The following is a 16352-nucleotide window of genomic DNA, read 5'->3' on the forward strand; positions in this document are numbered from 1 at the left end:
TTGCCGGCAGTTAAAGTGAAGTGAACGAAGCAACTAGTAATTAGGATACGAATATGTTGAGTAAGCTTGATACAAAGTTCATTGAAATTTGTCATTTTCTTTAAAAATAACACTTAAAATGTAAATTAATTCGTCAACAAAACTGTGGCATTTAAAATAAATATAAATAAAGTAATTTTAACTTGTATGCTAATCACTTTATTGAAAATATCATTATATCGAAAAAAGCCATAATCGAATCAATCGTGCAATCTGTTGTAGGCCAATGCCAACAGTGTTACCAACAGATTTATAACACATAACATTTTCTTTTCTTTTTTTCTTTTTTAACACTATATTATTAATTATTATTTTCTTTTGAAAATTTTATTATAGTTTAAAAATAAAAATAGAACTCATTGGTTATATATCATATATATCTTTATTAATTAATGATAAAAATTAACTAGTAAAAATCTCAAACTATTATAATCTTAATTTAACTTTCAAATAAAACGCAATATTTTAATCATGGAAAACATGGCGTCTGCTCGGCCTACGTTTACTAAACATGTTGATCGGTAACGATACAGTGGATTTTACTCAACAAATTTCAACAAAACAAATACTTATATTATTGAAATTATTAAAGACGTCTATTTCTAAATTTATTGAAATATTCTATATGTTTCGAGTGCTACTCTGTATTGACAAGTAGTTATGGCAAATCATTATGAAGTTCCAAACTGGTGTGTGTCAAATTTTAATAATGTTAATAATAATTTATCCAAAAGTGTATTATACTCAAAGTTAATATATCTAAAAGTATTATTAACTTATCCTTATTACATGGATATAATAGATTTCGAGTAGTTATTCATAACTAGGTTATGTTTTCAGGGCTGGTAAGCCTCCAGTTGGTTTACATTTGGATGTATTGAAAAATGATAAATTAATACAGGTAAAATAATATATTACATATCCTTAAAATACATATTAATAAATATTTTTAAAATGTAATTTTTATTATAGAAATTAATGGTGGATGAGAAAAGATGTTACTTGTTTGGTCGCAATCAACAATTAAATGATTTTTGTATCGATCATGCTTCCTGTTCTCGAGTTCATGCTGCACTTGTTTATCATAAACATCTTCACAGAGCATTTTTAGTGGATTTGGGCAGTAGTAAGTCATTAATTAGAAAATTATTTAAAAATATATTTATATATTTTATGACCATATATTATCATTAATTGTTACTATTTATCTATTAGCACATGGAACATTTATTGGTAATATGCGCTTAGAAGCGCATAAACCAACACAACTTCCTATTGATAGTACATTTCATTTTGGAGCATCTACACGATATTATATTATCAGGGAACGACCACAAACTGGTACAAGACCTATTATTGAAGAATTAGAAAAACTTTCAGAAGATGCTGATACCGGTGGTTTATTAGGTTTACCTGAAACAGAAACAGAACTTGATGTATGTATCTTATATCTAACAAATATGATAAATAAATTATAATGTTGTAAAATATAGAATAATCAATAATACATTAATTTTTAGAATTTAACAGAATTCAATACGGCACATAATCGACGCATATCCATGCTTGGTATCACAGATGATGAAATGCATAAAAGTACTAGAAAACGAAAGAAAAAAGGTATAACTTTTAATGACGATGAGGAAGTTATTAATCCAGAAGATGTAGATCCGTCTGTTGGTAGATTTCGTAATCTTGTACAAACAACTGTAGTTCCAAGCAAGGTTTGTGTATATATTATTAATTATAATCTGATAAAGTTATGATTAACTTGTATGGTACAATATACTAATGGTTTTATATTTTACAATATAGAGAATGCGTATGGAAGGTGGATTGATATCATTGTCAGAAGATCATCATCCTTTAAAACATTTACAACCTACGTCAACCACACCACAACTTTATCATGATCTTCCACCAGAACAATTTACACCTTCTTCATTGTCAATAAATCCTTTTTCTACAGCTTTAACATCATTAACATCTAGACTTGGTATTGCATTACCAAATCCAGCGCCAGAAGTAGAAATGACTCCAAATCTTGTACAACCAGAGGTACCACAAGTACCAGAAATTTCAGGTCCCACAGAACCACGTGCAATGGAGCCTAAAAAGAAAAAATATGCCAAGGAAGCTTGGCCTGGGAAAAAACCTATACCATCGCTTTTGGTATAATTGTATTAAAAATTTTATACTTTTCTTAACCGTGGGCATAGCAAATATAGTCTACTGTTTCGTTGCTGTATTCGTGATAGGCTTAATATTTGAAGACTGTTATAAATTTATTACATAACTTTTAGTTGCCCCTCATTTCTTCATAATTTCTTCATAACAGTCACTTGTGTTTAAATCAAACTTATGTAATATTAATTCTCATTATTTACAATTTATGTGCTATATAAATATAAGTAACATACATATTGATAAATAGATTATAATTTTAATAATAATTTGATATTTGATAGAAAAATTTCAATAATTAGCTTTCCAGTCCTATAATACAAAAGAATAGACAAATAACAATTATATTCACTTATATAGGTATAATAAACCTATAATGTTAATTTGTTAACATTTTAATTATATACAATTATACAGATTATTAAAAAGAAAATAATTATAAAATGATGGAATTTCAAATGTGATAATATATTTAGTGTAAAATATTAACTTTAGATTATTTAACTTATTACCTATCTTATGTGGTATTAAATAATTATTAAGGTAAAAAAAATGAAAAGAAGTTTAAAGTATAATCACAAGGAATTAGTGTTGATAATCATATAAAAACAGTATTATATAGTGTTGTAAAAAATACTTACCTACTATTACAATAATACCACTAATTCTGTAATTATATTAGATTTTTAAAAAATATTTATAAATAATATATTTAAGTATAAAAATGTTTTTATTTCGATTGATAAAATCTTTTCCTAATTCTACAAATTTTAGCGATATGTGCATATATATATATATATATATAGAAAGCGATATGTATATATATTATATATATATATATATATATATATATATAAAGAATACTAATAATTATATTAACAGCTTAATTATCAGGGTTTAATATGTATTAACCTTTTTTGTAAAACAAATTGAAATTGCAAAAATTTCTATATTTAAATTTCGCGCCAACCAATCTTGTTTTAAATAATAATACTCTATATTGATTTCCTCTGTCGTCAATGAAGAATTGATCTCTCTAGTGTTAACGTCGATAGCACGTGCTGAAAGAAAAGTAAAGAAAAGTATACATTAGAGTACTTGGGTGATTAGTCTAATAATTTATTAGTATTATTTAGTATTATTTATGTTATTATCATCGTATACGTTTAATTTATCATATTAATTTATCCAAATATATCAGATTGAAATTTCTAACCTATATATTGGAGAAATTTATAATTTCTATTTTGTAAGAGATCTCAGACCACAATTAATATAGTGATCATCAGTGTATATAATTTAAAAAAATAATTAAATCGTGATTTAAAAGTATAATATTGTTTATATCAACTTTAATAATGACAACTACGGAATCTAATCCTGGCTGGGCAGATGCTCTCCAAAAAATCTTAAAAACAAATAAGCCGAAAAGAAAAAGGACAATTGTGTTGTCTAAAGCTAAAAAGTATAATGACATAGTGAGAAAAAAAGACAGTTCATCTTTAGAAACTGATGCAGTTACAAAAGAGGAAGAAAAATTAGAAACTATCGAAGGTAAAGAGAACCTATCGTTGACAAAAAGAAAACAAAAACAGAAGGATAATTTGGGTATAAGGGTGAAACCATCTATTACTGATAGAGAACACGAGAAACTTCTACAAAAAATTGCAACAAAGTAATTTTTATTATTTATTATTAAGATAATATTATCTATTCAGTTTCTTAAACAAATTTTGAACTGTATGTTAGAGGTGTAGTACAATTATTTAACGCAGTAAGGCAACAACAAACACAGACAAATCAGAAATTATTGAATGCTGGACCTTTAGAAAGAAAACGTGAACAGGTATTAAAAAATATTGACAAACGCGCATTTTTGGATGTACTTATGGGAGAATCAAAAAGTATTCCTGTCGACAAGAGTATCGAGTGCCAAGAAGAAGAAAAGAGAGATAATGAAGAAAATGTAAGTTTACTTTTTCTGTCTGTTATGAAGTTTTATATTATAATATTAAATTTATTTTATTAATTTACTTATTTAGAATTATAAGTTAACTTATAAGTAAACTTATAAGTTAAAACTACAACATAATTCGATAATTTCTTGTATAATTCCATAATATAATATTTTATATAGAAAGAGGACAAAGTTTGGTCTGTCTTGCGAGATGATTTTGTTATGGGAGCAAAGTTAAAAGATTGGGATAAAAAGCAACTAAATGATGAAGATTCTTCAACCCCTGAAGATATAGATAGTGATGAATAGAAATATAAAAATAATTTTATAAATTATATAAAAATGTCTAAAATATTACAAATTTTTAGGAGACCAAATGATCATAAAATTATAGATCTCTTATTAAATTTTTTATTTTATTTAATAACGCCTGTTCAATAATCCTTTGTAAACTACATGCTAACAATGATAATGTGTATAGTATATATTTTCTCTGTATAAATTATAATTATAATACACATTTGACTTCATGTGAAATCAATTGATTTATGGTGCATGTTTATGGTCTTGTATTAATGACTTTTTATTAGTTTATGTATCATATTGTGGTCAAGTATCCTTAAAGTATCAATCTTATTCCTGTTCTTTTTAATTTGATAGTTATTTTTTTGTTTCTCCAAATAAAACAAAAAGAATTCATAACTATAGAGTAGTAAACTTATATAAATAATAACATAAATGGAAAATATATATATTTTCATATTATAGGGTATTTATGATTTATACAAAATTCTGAAGATATTAAGCCGAATATAGTGCATGCACAGATTTCTGTGGACGGACTGAACTAACATTGTCTTGACAACAACTCAATGCTTGTTATATTACACATAATTGAATACTCAAGGTTCTTGTGTAATATTCAAAAATTTATTGTTTTTATAGATGTTTATTTTTATAACAACTTTTTTCCTGATAACAATTTCAATTTATATTTATTTTACATTCTGTTCTAGTTCCATTAAATCTGATTTTAAGCATGATTAAATTAATTTTTTATAACAATTTATTAACATAATATATAGAAATTTTTTTCCAATATTTATGAAATAATAATTAAAATATTTTTTTGTGCAAAATGTATACATTGTAAAATGTAGATTTTTTGAAAATAGTTTAACAAAAACAATTGTTCTATAATAAAATGTATAAAGAAAAATATTAGGCACTGTACTAGTACACATAAGTTTACTGAGTCTTTAAATTAATTGATACTGATATCACCATACACTTCCATTATTATCTATTAAAAGATATTGTCAGGCGTACCTGGACTGTTTAGCGCCAGAATTTCAAGCAATTTTTTATTAAAGTAATCTTATTTTTGGAGAGAATATAATATTATTTAACAGATTCTAGGTAAAAATTATCAATTATTAGGTATGACATTTAATAGTGATATATAATAATATTCACCAAATTTTAAAGGAAGTGTACTATTATTGCTTAATGCAATGCAACATAATACATGTATATACATATATGTATATCACTTATATAATCGCACATCGAGTAGAAAGGGTTGTAACTTGAAATTTGATATTTCATATCAACAGAATGATTTCACTCGCAATAAATATATATACGATAATAAATATTGATTAAAAACGATCTATTTTTTAAGCATCTCGAATAATAACATATTTAATTTATACAAGTTATATAAAGCAAAACAATGTTTTTTGTTTTGTTTTGTTTGTTTGTTTGTTTTTTTTTTTTTTTTTTTTTTATAAGAAATGCGTAAATATATCCTTTCCCTTGATAATCGTAAAAATCTTCCATATAAATTTGAAGAACTTTTATCAGCATTAATTATTTCATTAGTTACTACTCTATACTACTGCGTGTGCGTTATCGTTAGAGTTAAGTGTATCAGAAAAATGAAGGAATTTTGAAATTATATAAAATAAGTAAAAGTAGGGCGCGATGTTAGCGTAGAATTTCCTAAAAACTTATCGTTCAATTGGCAATATTTCATCAGACCCTACTCTCGCGAATATCAGCAAGAGCACCAAAATTACCAGCATCGTCATCAGAATATCCAGACTCGCTGTCAGCATTTTGCGTTCTACTTTCATTCTCGCTTCGCCTGCTTCTATGAAGATACCTTATATTTGGACTAGCTTCGTTGTTTTGGTTGATTTCGTTAGTTTGTGTATTTTGAAAATGAACATTTCTTGCATTCGATTGTTCTCCACGATATAATTGCGCTTGAGACATTTCGTTTACCCTATTTACGTTGCACATTTCATGCGGAACATCGAGGGAAGTCTCCATTTCGTGAGAATTAACGTGTCTGACAAAAGCAACATCAGCTTGATCGTCTCTAGAAACACGTTCTCTATTTGTATTACTATCGTTACTTATTCGCGAGATACTTCGTGCACGATTCCTTGTATTCATTATATCATTTTCCGTTGGTGTGTTTTCAGAAGGGTTTGTTGTTTCATCCACCCTATGGGTATATCTTTGTTCATTATTTCGATTAACATTTTGTGAATTCGACCGATGATTCTCGTTATCTATTAAATTTTCTCTTTGGTGATTTTCATTCTCATGAAACAATTGGAACGTAATATCATCATGCGAAGTTCTATAAGTACTCAAGTTCGTGTTGCTTGAAACACGATGACCCATTTCTTGACTTAATCTATATAGCCCTAAATCGTTGTCCATGTAATAATTATCCAAGGGATTACTGATGATCGATGGATTTCTCGAGACATTCCTTCGTGGGAAACTTTGACTAGAGAAACTCGTTACTGTTGCATAAGGGTAGGTCAATACGTTCATGGGATTACCAACTATATGAGGACAACCCTCTAAACTTTGCATTTCGATTTCTTCTTTGTCGTTACGACAAAAATCCAGCTCATGAGGAAGATTAGCAAACCTAAGAAGAAGTTAATATGTTATTTGATGTTTAATTTTTAAGAATAGATATCAATTAAATCTACTGTACCTATGCAATAGAATGTCGGAATACGAGGGTGGCATATCAGTCTCTTCTTTGCCGTAAATGCTTTCATAAGTAGGCGGTGGAAAACATGCTATAGATCCTAAACTATCTTTGCTAGGAGTTTCAGCATCCATTTCCAATATACTACCCTGACTGTTTTGCAACTGATGTCGATTAATACTTCGTGGATTTCTTTGTGCACGAAGTACACTATCACCCAATTCAACCAAATCCAAACCTGTGTCGATATAAAATGACATATACATTGAGGAAAACCATAATTATATATATATATATATATAGGAAGATAATCAAAATTAGGTTTATATTATCGTACCAGTAGGATCGGCTTGAAATTGTGTGAACATAGTACCATCAACCACGAGCATTCTACCATGTGGTAAAAGAATGATCGTTGGTGTAGCAACCATAGTCTGATCGCTATTACCAAAACGTGAATCTGGTTCAGGATCCTCCAAACGACAACAGCAATGTCGTCTACAAAGTGATCTACAGAACGGGGCACCCCAACAACAGTAAGCAAAAATGAAACACAATACGGCAAGCATCACCAACAAAGCTGCGACACCTTGACTCTGTTGTGCCGCAGCAAGTGTTGGTCCACCGGCGACGCCGACGCCAACACCAACCCCAAAACTTCCGCTACTACTGCTCATCTCTCCTAGAAAGTTTAAAATATTCGTGATATTTTAAAAAAGGATTCATTATATAAAATAATTCAATAAAATTTTTAACACATCGGGCATCTTGAAAAATCAATAATATTTTTCAAAAAATTAAATGACTCTTTCTCGAATAGTCATTTTTGCTTTAGAAAAAAAAAAAACGACATTCAACATGGCAGAATAAGATTTCCCGCGCTATCTAGAGTATTATTATGAAGACAATGTAAAAAGGAATCGATATTCAAATCGGCTAAGCTGGAACCGTGCCCATCTTATCGGATATCATTTGTATACAGAAAGTATTTTTAACTTTAGATAATATTACAGGAATTAAATCGATTGCACATCTTGTATATTATTAACATATTTTTCATTCGTCATCAAAATATAGATATTAAATATTACGCTTAATAGGCATTATCATTTTTATGCGATTTATGTAATATTATAAATAATAATTAATAATTTACATAATATTTAATTAATTTTTTAAGTATAATTATTGATTCCATTATATTTACATATACGCATATTTTAATACAGTACTACAAGTAATACGTATAAGCAAAAGATTCTGCAATGCGGCATAAATATGCTCGCATAATCAAACATTTTTGGCGATTCTCCAATTTCGAATGATCGAACTTCAATGTTAAACGTGTTAATAATATTTTATCATCGAATGTATTTAACGATTCTCTTTCGAAATAGTGAAAGCAAAAATGATCATTAAAACAAAAAAGGTAAGAATATTACATATTATCGTATAGGAACAAACAAAAACTCAATGTAAAAACTCTCTCTTTTATGCTAATTAAGATGACGGTCTTTTATCTTCTTTATAAACAGAAAGCAAGTGAAAGCGTTATTATATATAAATGCCAAAAATACTATTACTTATTAAACAAAATATTATAATGTATGTAGAGACATTTTAAAAATACGTTTAAAATATACAATCGAAAAGTTGATCTGATGAAATTGAATAAATTAATAATCAAATATCTTATAAAATCGATCTCTTTTATTGCTTTATCATAACTATGAATAATAGATGAAATGTAAAACAAAAAAAAAAAAGAAAAAGAAAAAATATATAAAGATATCTATAAATAATATTTCATTTACACGATGCCCGCATTATGTTCCTTGTATACTATATCATATGCTATACACGAATTCTTACTACCGCGCCGACACTTGGCGCACTTGAATGGCATACAAACTACTGCAAAATAGAACGTATAAGATTTAGAACGAAAGAATTTCGGACCCGAAGAAACAGGTATGACAATATAATATACTGAAAGCGAACTTCTTTGAATTTATTCTAAAAAATTTACGACCTCTCTGCTATGTTGTTCGTTACGATTGGTCCATTCAAAATTATTATTATATATACGTATATTACGAAAGAATAATTTGTTTAATTGTTAAGATGATAATATTTTTATTACGTGTAAAAATATTGTCATCAAAATACAATGGAAATGTCGTACGATTAAACTGAAAAATAACAAAGAAAATGTAAAATCACTTGGATTAATTAATCTCTTGTTAAAGAAATGTAAGTTTTTTCTTTCGTTTTTTTTTTTTTTTTTTTTTTTTTTTTTTTTTTTTGTTATGGACAACAACACCGAAAAGCTACGATATTAGATGTTTTACTTTGAGAATTAACTTCACATTTGCGTGTCACATATCGATGGCACAGTTCATGCAACACAATTATCCCAACATCAATCGTAACTGCACAATGCATCATCGCTCTCACCTTGGATGGTGATATTGCGAAGCCAAGTAGCCCCCGTGGTTGCAGTTGACTCCTCCGTCACAGCTAATGTTCCGTAAATCATGAACAAGGCCGTTAAATATCTTGTCAATCTTCTACCACACGAATGTTTTCTCTCTCTCACTCTCTCTCTCTCTTTCTCTCTTGAAAATTTCGCTTGCACTACGTCGTAATTACTTTGATCGACCGTCCTCGATATCGTTGAGTTCACCCCCTACAACTAGTGTACAAAAGGAGACCACAACGATCCTTCATCGACGTTTTTCGGTACACTCAAATGCGCTTGCCTAAAGAAAAAAAAGAAAGATTTTAACTTTATGACGATGTTTTCTAAATTATCACTGACAATTCGATGTTGGAATGTTGATAAAAGTATGTATACAGGGGTACATGGCGTTCTTTCTTCTCAAACACATTCCAAACAGGAAAGTGTCTTCGTTGTTTCAATGAGGATGTTCTTCATCTTATTTGAATACCACCAACACCTCATTTCTTTTTTCTTCAATTTTTTTTTCCTTCTTCTTTTTCACCAAATTAAAATCTCTCGAGGATATTTCGATTACGAAGAAAAGTCTCTTGGATTGTAAGATCGAATTGTTACTTTTTGTTCGTTTTGATCCTTCCTCAACATCGTCCTCTTCTATTCATTATTTCATCTTCGTCATAGCTTTAAGTAATCGTCGATCTTTAGATCGACCTTTCTCACCACTTTCTCACTACTTTATAGAAAGAAATTCCTCGTAAGAGTACGGAACGTCGAGTCGAGCCTTGCGCACTGCCATTGACACGAGATCCATTTTGACCCTCGACCCATTTTACTTCCACCCCCCCACTTTTCATCAACCTGCTGCTTCGAGACCTAGCGATATGGCTTCGAGTGTATAAAATTACAATCTGGATTATCTTCCTTCGTGCTTTCGTTTTTTTTTACATTGATGGTGAGTTCTTAATTGATTAGAATATATATGTGTATGTATATATATATATATACATAATCATTATCACTTTCTTCACTTTATATGTTTAATAAATGTTTTGAAGTTAACAAAAATAAACAAAAAAATCTTTATAAACACAAAGATAAATTTTGAAGAAATAGAAAAAATATTGATAACTTTTAATATCGTATATATATATATATATATATATATATATATATATATTCATAAATCCATCTTGCAATATTGTAATACGTCGATATCCTTATTCCCCAGAGTGTGTATTTATCAGTTTCACATTTGTAGGTTTCAGGGCCTTCATTCATACAATTCCTATTTCTCATCCTGACTGCTCTTGAATAACCTTATCCATCTTGATACTTTCATTAAAATGCGTGAACATTCAAGGATATTACAAGAAGTGTACTTCTAGAGTGCTGATCAATTACTGACACTATCACATCACTTTTTTTTTTTTATTCTTTTCATCAACAAATATCTGAAATAAGAATACCTATCACTAGTCTTCTGTAGCAACCACGACTTAGAAAATGCATGATAAACGTATGTCAATACGCACGCTCGTTTCAATGGAAGGTACACGTGACGGTTTTCTGTATTATTGGAGAATCGATCGTACCGAACATTATACGTAGCAAGCGTAAAATATAATATTTCTATGAATCAGATGTAAAATAAAAATTGATAATTTTGTTTATAAAAATATAAATGTCTGATGTTATTATCAAAATTTAACAGAACATATCATTGTTCCTTGGATGGATAATTCAATATAGATACATGGATACTTTGATTTTCTAATAACGTATTAAATTAATTTATTTGAATATTTACCTATTATACAAATAGATATTGAAAGATATAATATATATATATATATATACACAAACGATATGTAAAGTATATATTTTCTTTAAATAATTTTATATAATATAATTATTGTTCTGGTAAAATATTATGAACCCATTGTTTAAAGTGTTGAATTTCTGTTACAATTAATTCATGATCTATATTCTTTAATGGTACAAATGTTGCATTTACACCAAGCTTTTTAAGATTGTTATAAGTTTCTTTCCCCCATTCGATTGGAACTATTTTATCCATATCACCATGAAATTGCAAAAGTGGTGGTGTCTTTTCCATTTTATTATTTTCTAAATACTGTAATGAAAAATTTTCTTTAATATGAATAAATAATATAAATGTATTTAAATATTAAAATTAATAAGCCTATATATATATATGTATTATATAATAGATATATAATTAATCTATTATTATATAATAGATATATAATATAATTACATACCTTGTATACTAATGAATTTTTATTAAGAAATGATGACATTGCAACACAACCAGCTAATGACAATTTATATCTATATGCTAAATATAATGATAATGCCCCACCCATTGAAAAACCAGCTACAATTATTCTATTGCTTGGGACTCCATTAGATTTTTCCGAATCTATCAACTGCACCAATATTTGACATATTGAATTAATAGAATATTCTTCTTCGGAAACATTATTTGATATATTTTTACGATTAAACCATACATTGCTTATCTATAAAAATAGAATTTTTATTAGATTTATTACAATACATATTTAGAAATAATGATTTTGTCTTTTTATTGATTAGATAGCAGTATTACCATTTCATTATTTGGTGTATAAGGTTGAGCAGGTGCAGTAGGATAGACAATTTTTATATGAGGGAACTTTAATTCTTCTCTGTTAAGCATATCAATTGAGTTCTTGAAATTGTTTCCAGAATCTCCTGATATAAAAAAAAAAAAATAGAATTTTTAAATGTCTATTTAAAAAAATTTCATTATATAACCTTTTCTTTATTATATATTTATTACATATTCGTTATATATTTTTTTATCTTTTATCATTTTAGTTAATAGATATAAATTTTTTTTACCAGAACCATGGAAGAAAAATAAAGTGGCAGTATGTTTTTTTGTAGCTGGTACAATATTAAATTTTGATATCTTCATGATTTTGTCCATTTCTTTATTACTTTCGTTATTTCCAATACATTTAAGTCTTTATAACTTTAAGATTCTATTTTTATAAATGATAATACATGTCAAGGTTATGTTAAATCTTAACAAAATATTGATTAAGTCAATGAATATTGCTTATCAAATGTTTAATCATTTAAGCGGCATATTATTATTATTTAGAACCAATAACGAGAGTTCCCGCTTTGAAATCTTTAATTTGAATACAAATACGTAAAATTAAGGCGAATTCTAATGATAAAAAAATATATGTGTGTGTACTACATAAATCAAATATTACAAAAGAACACTTGCATTTGTGTTAATTTACGGTCTTTTTATTAAAAAAAAGTATTGTTGCAAGTGTATATATATACAATAAATATGCAATCAATAAAGTATATCTTTAAAAAAAAAAAAAAATAGAAATTGCTGCTTTTAATAGAATGGATTTATATTACCGACGTTGTAATAAGTCCAGCACTGCCGATAATTCAGTTTTGTGAATACGAAATTTTATAAAGACAAATATTATAAATTAGTCATTATTATATATAGTTTTCTTGTCTATAAATAGATTATCAATTTATTTATATGATAAATTTGGAAGTAAGTACATTCAATGATGTGATCATGATATTTTTGTATTAAATTTATTGATATAATCAGTAAAATTTTATTCTAATTAGAGAAATTTTCGATATCATTGAATATATATACAATATTTCTATTATTTTTTTAGCATCACTGGCAATAACTTCTGCGGAATATAAGCTGTGCTTTTTTCAAGATACTTTTAATTCAAGTAGAAAGGAAGATGAATTGAAGTGAGTAGAACAGGATTTAAAGTTTAAATAAAAATTATAAAAATTTTTATATATTGATACAATGATATATATATATATATACATATGTACATGATATGTATATGTATATGTTATGTATATGTTATGTATATATTAAGACATGCGTTTAAAAAGAGAAATTATCAGATATTATCTATTCCTTTTGTTTCTTATGTTACTTATATTTATGTTATATATATAATTTTTTTTATTATTATGATTATGTCTATTTTAACATAGGTATGCCTACTATGATATTTGGCATTGGTACAGGATTATTCTTAATTCTAACTTTGTGGGCTATTGCAATATTAATTTTTTTAATATCATTACGAATAGAGAAGAAAATCGGTTTGGTTGTTATAGTTATCATAGGTCTTCTCACAATAATTTTGTTTAGTATTCCTAGAGCTTCTGAAAAACCTAATGTCAATGAAAGAAAGGTATGTAAGATAAATAAGTGTTCCTTTGATTAATTTATTTGAATTGTTTCTCTGTAATAATATATTAGAATGATTTTATATCTTTTTCTTATCTTATCTTGTATTATCTTGCTATAACTATATTTTTAGCCTTATGACCATCTTTTTATTTGGCGTATAATATTATTTACTTTACTACTGATTTCATCCATAATTGGAATTTCGGCATATATTAAATTTCAATTATTAGAGTCTGTCAGACCTGTGCGCGTATCTAATTGGATTTTCTGATTATTAAAGGTACTAATCATACTATGTATTCCCTAAATAATCGTGTTAATTGTATTTTTATTTTTATACTGTAAGTTTTACTTAAAAAATAAAAATATATTTTATATTTATTTCTAGATTGCAAGTTTGATACAATCTGTCCAGTGAATTGTCCAACTACAAAAACAATAACTATAGTATAGTAATTATAAACAGATCAGGTTTTCTATGTTCAATAAAATAATTAACAAAAATTTATAATGATACGAAGTATTAACAAATCATTTCCAATGTGGGTACGTCGTATCTCACTATCTCATCAAAAAAAAAAAATTTATGAGATAAACAGTAACATAGAATTTAATAATAAGGTAATGAATGGTAAAAGAACAGTTGTTGTCAATTTTCATGCAGATTGGTGTGATCCATGTACAGTATTAACACCTAAATTAATAGAACTTATTGAACCTATAGAGACATTAGATCTTGCTATTATTAATTTAGAATCCAATCCAGATTTAGCTGATATATTTAGTGTAAAAGCGGTACCTGCTGTATTTGCAATGTCAAATGGATTAGTTTTAGAAAAATTTATTGGTTTACAAGATATTGGAATGGTAGAAAAGTTTGTAGAAAAATTAACTATTCAAGATGCAACAAATTCGAATATTGAAAGTAATTCAGTAAATTTGAAAGTAGACAATTCTGTAAATCCTAAAGATAATAATATAAAATCATAAAATCATATTTATAATATTGTATATGTGTAAATGTAGTTATATATATGAAAATATATAAATGTATATATATTAGGTCATTATATATGAAATGTCTGATTTTATAATATAAATATAATATGAAAAATCAGACGTTTCATGTTTAATAAACTAATATATATTTCTTTCATTATTATATTTATGCAATAATCGTGACAATTTAAATCTATTTGATGCTATTATTTGTAATTATACAAATATCAAATCATAATAGAACATGTAAAGTTAGTAAAAATATTAAGATATTTCGCAAAAGCGTGGATAATCATTATATGTCTTTGTATTCTTCTACTGAAAGTAGCTTTCTATGCAATATAATAATATTAAATTGTTCTTATACTGAACATCTATTAAGGATACTAGGCATTCATTTCAGGAAACTGTGGACCATGTGATTATCCTTCTTTTATATAAATATATATATAACAAACTGTACTACTATTGTATAATTATCTTGTCTAAACTATAGTGATTATACCGACAATGTTCTCTTGAAAACAAAAAACTATTTAAAGTCAATTTAAAATATACTTTATGAAACGTAAATAATATAATAACTATGTATACTTCAATACAATATACTTCAATCACAAAATAAACTATCATAGAACTGAGGTAGAATATATACTTTTTTGTTTATTAAGAATATATATGATGTTCTATTTATATTTTGTCTATATCATATCAACTTCGTTCTATAATTTATTATGTTTTATAATATGTGATCATACTGATGTAACAAAACTATAAAGTGATTAATTTGTTTATTTACATAAAATATCAGTTATTTTTATTACAATTCAAGATATTTATTCAAACATAGAGTGCACTTGTGACATTATTTATCTATTTTATTTTATTTTTATGCTTTTGTATTCAAACATAGATGTGAAGATGGAAGTAAAAATATAATAACATATTAAAGATTATTGAAATTAAAATATAAATGTCATATTTAAATGCAGGTATGCAAATAGAGTAATATCTAATTTGATTAAAATTTTATATTTATTCTTAATCATAAAACAATTCTGTACAAGCTATGTAGGAAACTAAGCCAGCAATATAATAAAGTTATCAATCCATATCATCTCTAATAATAGAGCTTGAATCTTTTTGTTTCGGCAGCAAGCAATATGTAAGTGTTATTAATTAAAAGACTAGCTAAGTTTTTTATCAGTCAGGTGTGTTTAAAACACCATGATAAGGCATTATTGTGACTCTTCATTGATTACTTGCAAAAAGTTATTAACATAATTGAACAATTATTTAATAAGAAAAATTTATAGCAAAATTTTTGCAAGTAATCTTATAATTCTTATATAGATAACCGGTATATATATATGTATGTATATATATATATATATATATATATATATATATATATATA

General features: G+C 26.6%; 5 protein-coding genes across 11 annotated transcripts; 3 read left to right on the plus strand and 2 right to left on the minus strand.

Annotated features, from left to right (window-relative positions):
• The first annotated feature begins 696 nt into the window (after window positions 1–696).
• Window positions 697–2565, plus strand: NiPp1 (nuclear inhibitor of protein phosphatase 1). The gene is made up of 6 exons (XM_035876765.2): window positions 697–728; window positions 880–940; window positions 1012–1165; window positions 1255–1475; window positions 1560–1763; window positions 1855–2565. The coding sequence occupies exons 1-6, from the start codon at window positions 700–702 to the stop codon at window positions 2215–2217; spliced, it is 1032 nt and encodes a 343-aa protein (XP_035732658.1). The 5' UTR covers window positions 697–699; the 3' UTR covers window positions 2218–2565.
• A 664-nt stretch (window positions 2566–3229) lies between these two features.
• Window positions 3230–4721, plus strand: LOC118446225 (RRP15-like protein). Its single transcript, XM_035876635.2, has 3 exons — window positions 3230–3898; window positions 3973–4189; window positions 4361–4721. The coding sequence occupies exons 1-3, from the start codon at window positions 3582–3584 to the stop codon at window positions 4487–4489; spliced, it is 663 nt and encodes a 220-aa protein (XP_035732528.1). The 5' UTR covers window positions 3230–3581; the 3' UTR covers window positions 4490–4721.
• Window positions 4591–9790, minus strand: LOC118446223 (uncharacterized). Its single transcript, XM_035876633.2, has 4 exons — window positions 9657–9790; window positions 7537–7881; window positions 7203–7437; window positions 4591–7133 (listed from the first exon to the last, which is right to left on the minus strand). The coding sequence occupies exons 1-4, from the start codon at window positions 9736–9738 to the stop codon at window positions 6218–6220; spliced, it is 1578 nt and encodes a 525-aa protein (XP_035732526.1). The 5' UTR covers window positions 9739–9790; the 3' UTR covers window positions 4591–6217.
• LOC118446226 (uncharacterized) lies at window positions 8590–16292 on the plus strand. 7 transcript variants are annotated; one of them, XM_085659691.1, is made up of 5 exons: window positions 8590–8628; window positions 13392–13476; window positions 13735–13937; window positions 14067–14216; window positions 14325–16292. In XM_085659691.1, exon 5 carries the CDS (start codon window positions 14447–14449, stop codon window positions 14924–14926), a length of 480 nt encoding a protein of 159 aa, XP_085515817.1. In that variant the 5' UTR covers window positions 8590–8628; window positions 13392–13476; window positions 13735–13937; window positions 14067–14216; window positions 14325–14446; the 3' UTR covers window positions 14927–16292. The 7 variants fall into 7 exon arrangements, with proteins under 7 accessions (XP_085515817.1, XP_085515816.1, XP_085515815.1 ...); XM_085659690.1 differs by lacking the exon at window positions 8590–8628 and adding an exon at window positions 9121–9170; XM_085659689.1 differs by lacking the exon at window positions 8590–8628 and adding an exon at window positions 10473–10612.
• Window positions 11535–12849, minus strand: LOC118446224 (lysophospholipase-like protein 1). Its single transcript, XM_035876634.2, has 4 exons — window positions 12568–12849; window positions 12293–12417; window positions 11943–12203; window positions 11535–11794 (listed from the first exon to the last, which is right to left on the minus strand). The coding sequence occupies exons 1-4, from the start codon at window positions 12653–12655 to the stop codon at window positions 11570–11572; spliced, it is 699 nt and encodes a 232-aa protein (XP_035732527.1). The 5' UTR covers window positions 12656–12849; the 3' UTR covers window positions 11535–11569.
• Window positions 16293–16352: the final 60 nt, after the last annotated feature.

Source organism: Vespa mandarinia, chromosome 10 (genome assembly GCF_050613455.1).
Source record: "Vespa mandarinia isolate Hongniang chromosome 10, ASM5061345v1, whole genome shotgun sequence".
NCBI lineage: Eukaryota > Metazoa > Arthropoda > Insecta > Hymenoptera > Vespidae > Vespa > Vespa mandarinia.

Bases quoted from the DNA above. Each gene is read 5' to 3' on its own strand.
- LOC118446223 (XM_035876633.2), bottom strand. From the start codon at position 9,738: ATGATTTACGGAACATTAGCTGTGACGGAGGAGTCAACTGCAACCACG. The intron at 7,438-7,536 runs GTACGATAATAT...ATATCGACACAG, and splicing joins ATTTCAAGCCGATCCTACTG to GTTTGGATTTGGTTGAATTG. The intron at 7,134-7,202 runs GTACAGTAGATT...ACTTCTTCTTAG, and splicing joins TCCGACATTCTATTGCATAG to GTTTGCTAATCTTCCTCATG.
- LOC118446226 (XM_085659691.1), top strand. From the start codon at position 14,447: ATGATACGAAGTATTAACAAATCATTTCCAATGTGGGTACGTCGTATC.
- LOC118446224 (XM_035876634.2), bottom strand. From the start codon at position 12,655: ATGGACAAAATCATGAAGATATCAAAATTTAATATTGTACCAGCTACA. The intron at 12,418-12,567 runs GTAAAAAAAATT...TTTTTATATCAG, and splicing joins ATTTTTCTTCCATGGTTCTG to GAGATTCTGGAAACAATTTC. The intron at 11,795-11,942 runs GTATGTAATTAT...TTTTCATTACAG, and splicing joins AAAATTCATTAGTATACAAG to TATTTAGAAAATAATAAAAT.
- NiPp1 (XM_035876765.2), top strand. From the start codon at position 700: ATGGCAAATCATTATGAAGTTCCAAACTG. The intron at 1,166-1,254 runs GTAAGTCATTAA...TTTATCTATTAG, and splicing joins TTTAGTGGATTTGGGCAGTA to CACATGGAACATTTATTGGT. The intron at 1,476-1,559 runs GTATGTATCTTA...ATTAATTTTTAG, and splicing joins AAACAGAAACAGAACTTGAT to AATTTAACAGAATTCAATAC.
- LOC118446225 (XM_035876635.2), top strand. From the start codon at position 3,582: ATGACAACTACGGAATCTAATCCTGGCTGGGCAGATGCTCTCCAAAAA. The intron at 3,899-3,972 runs GTAATTTTTATT...ACTGTATGTTAG, and splicing joins CTACAAAAAATTGCAACAAA to AGGTGTAGTACAATTATTTA. The intron at 4,190-4,360 runs GTAAGTTTACTT...TATTTTATATAG, and splicing joins AGAGAGATAATGAAGAAAAT to AAAGAGGACAAAGTTTGGTC.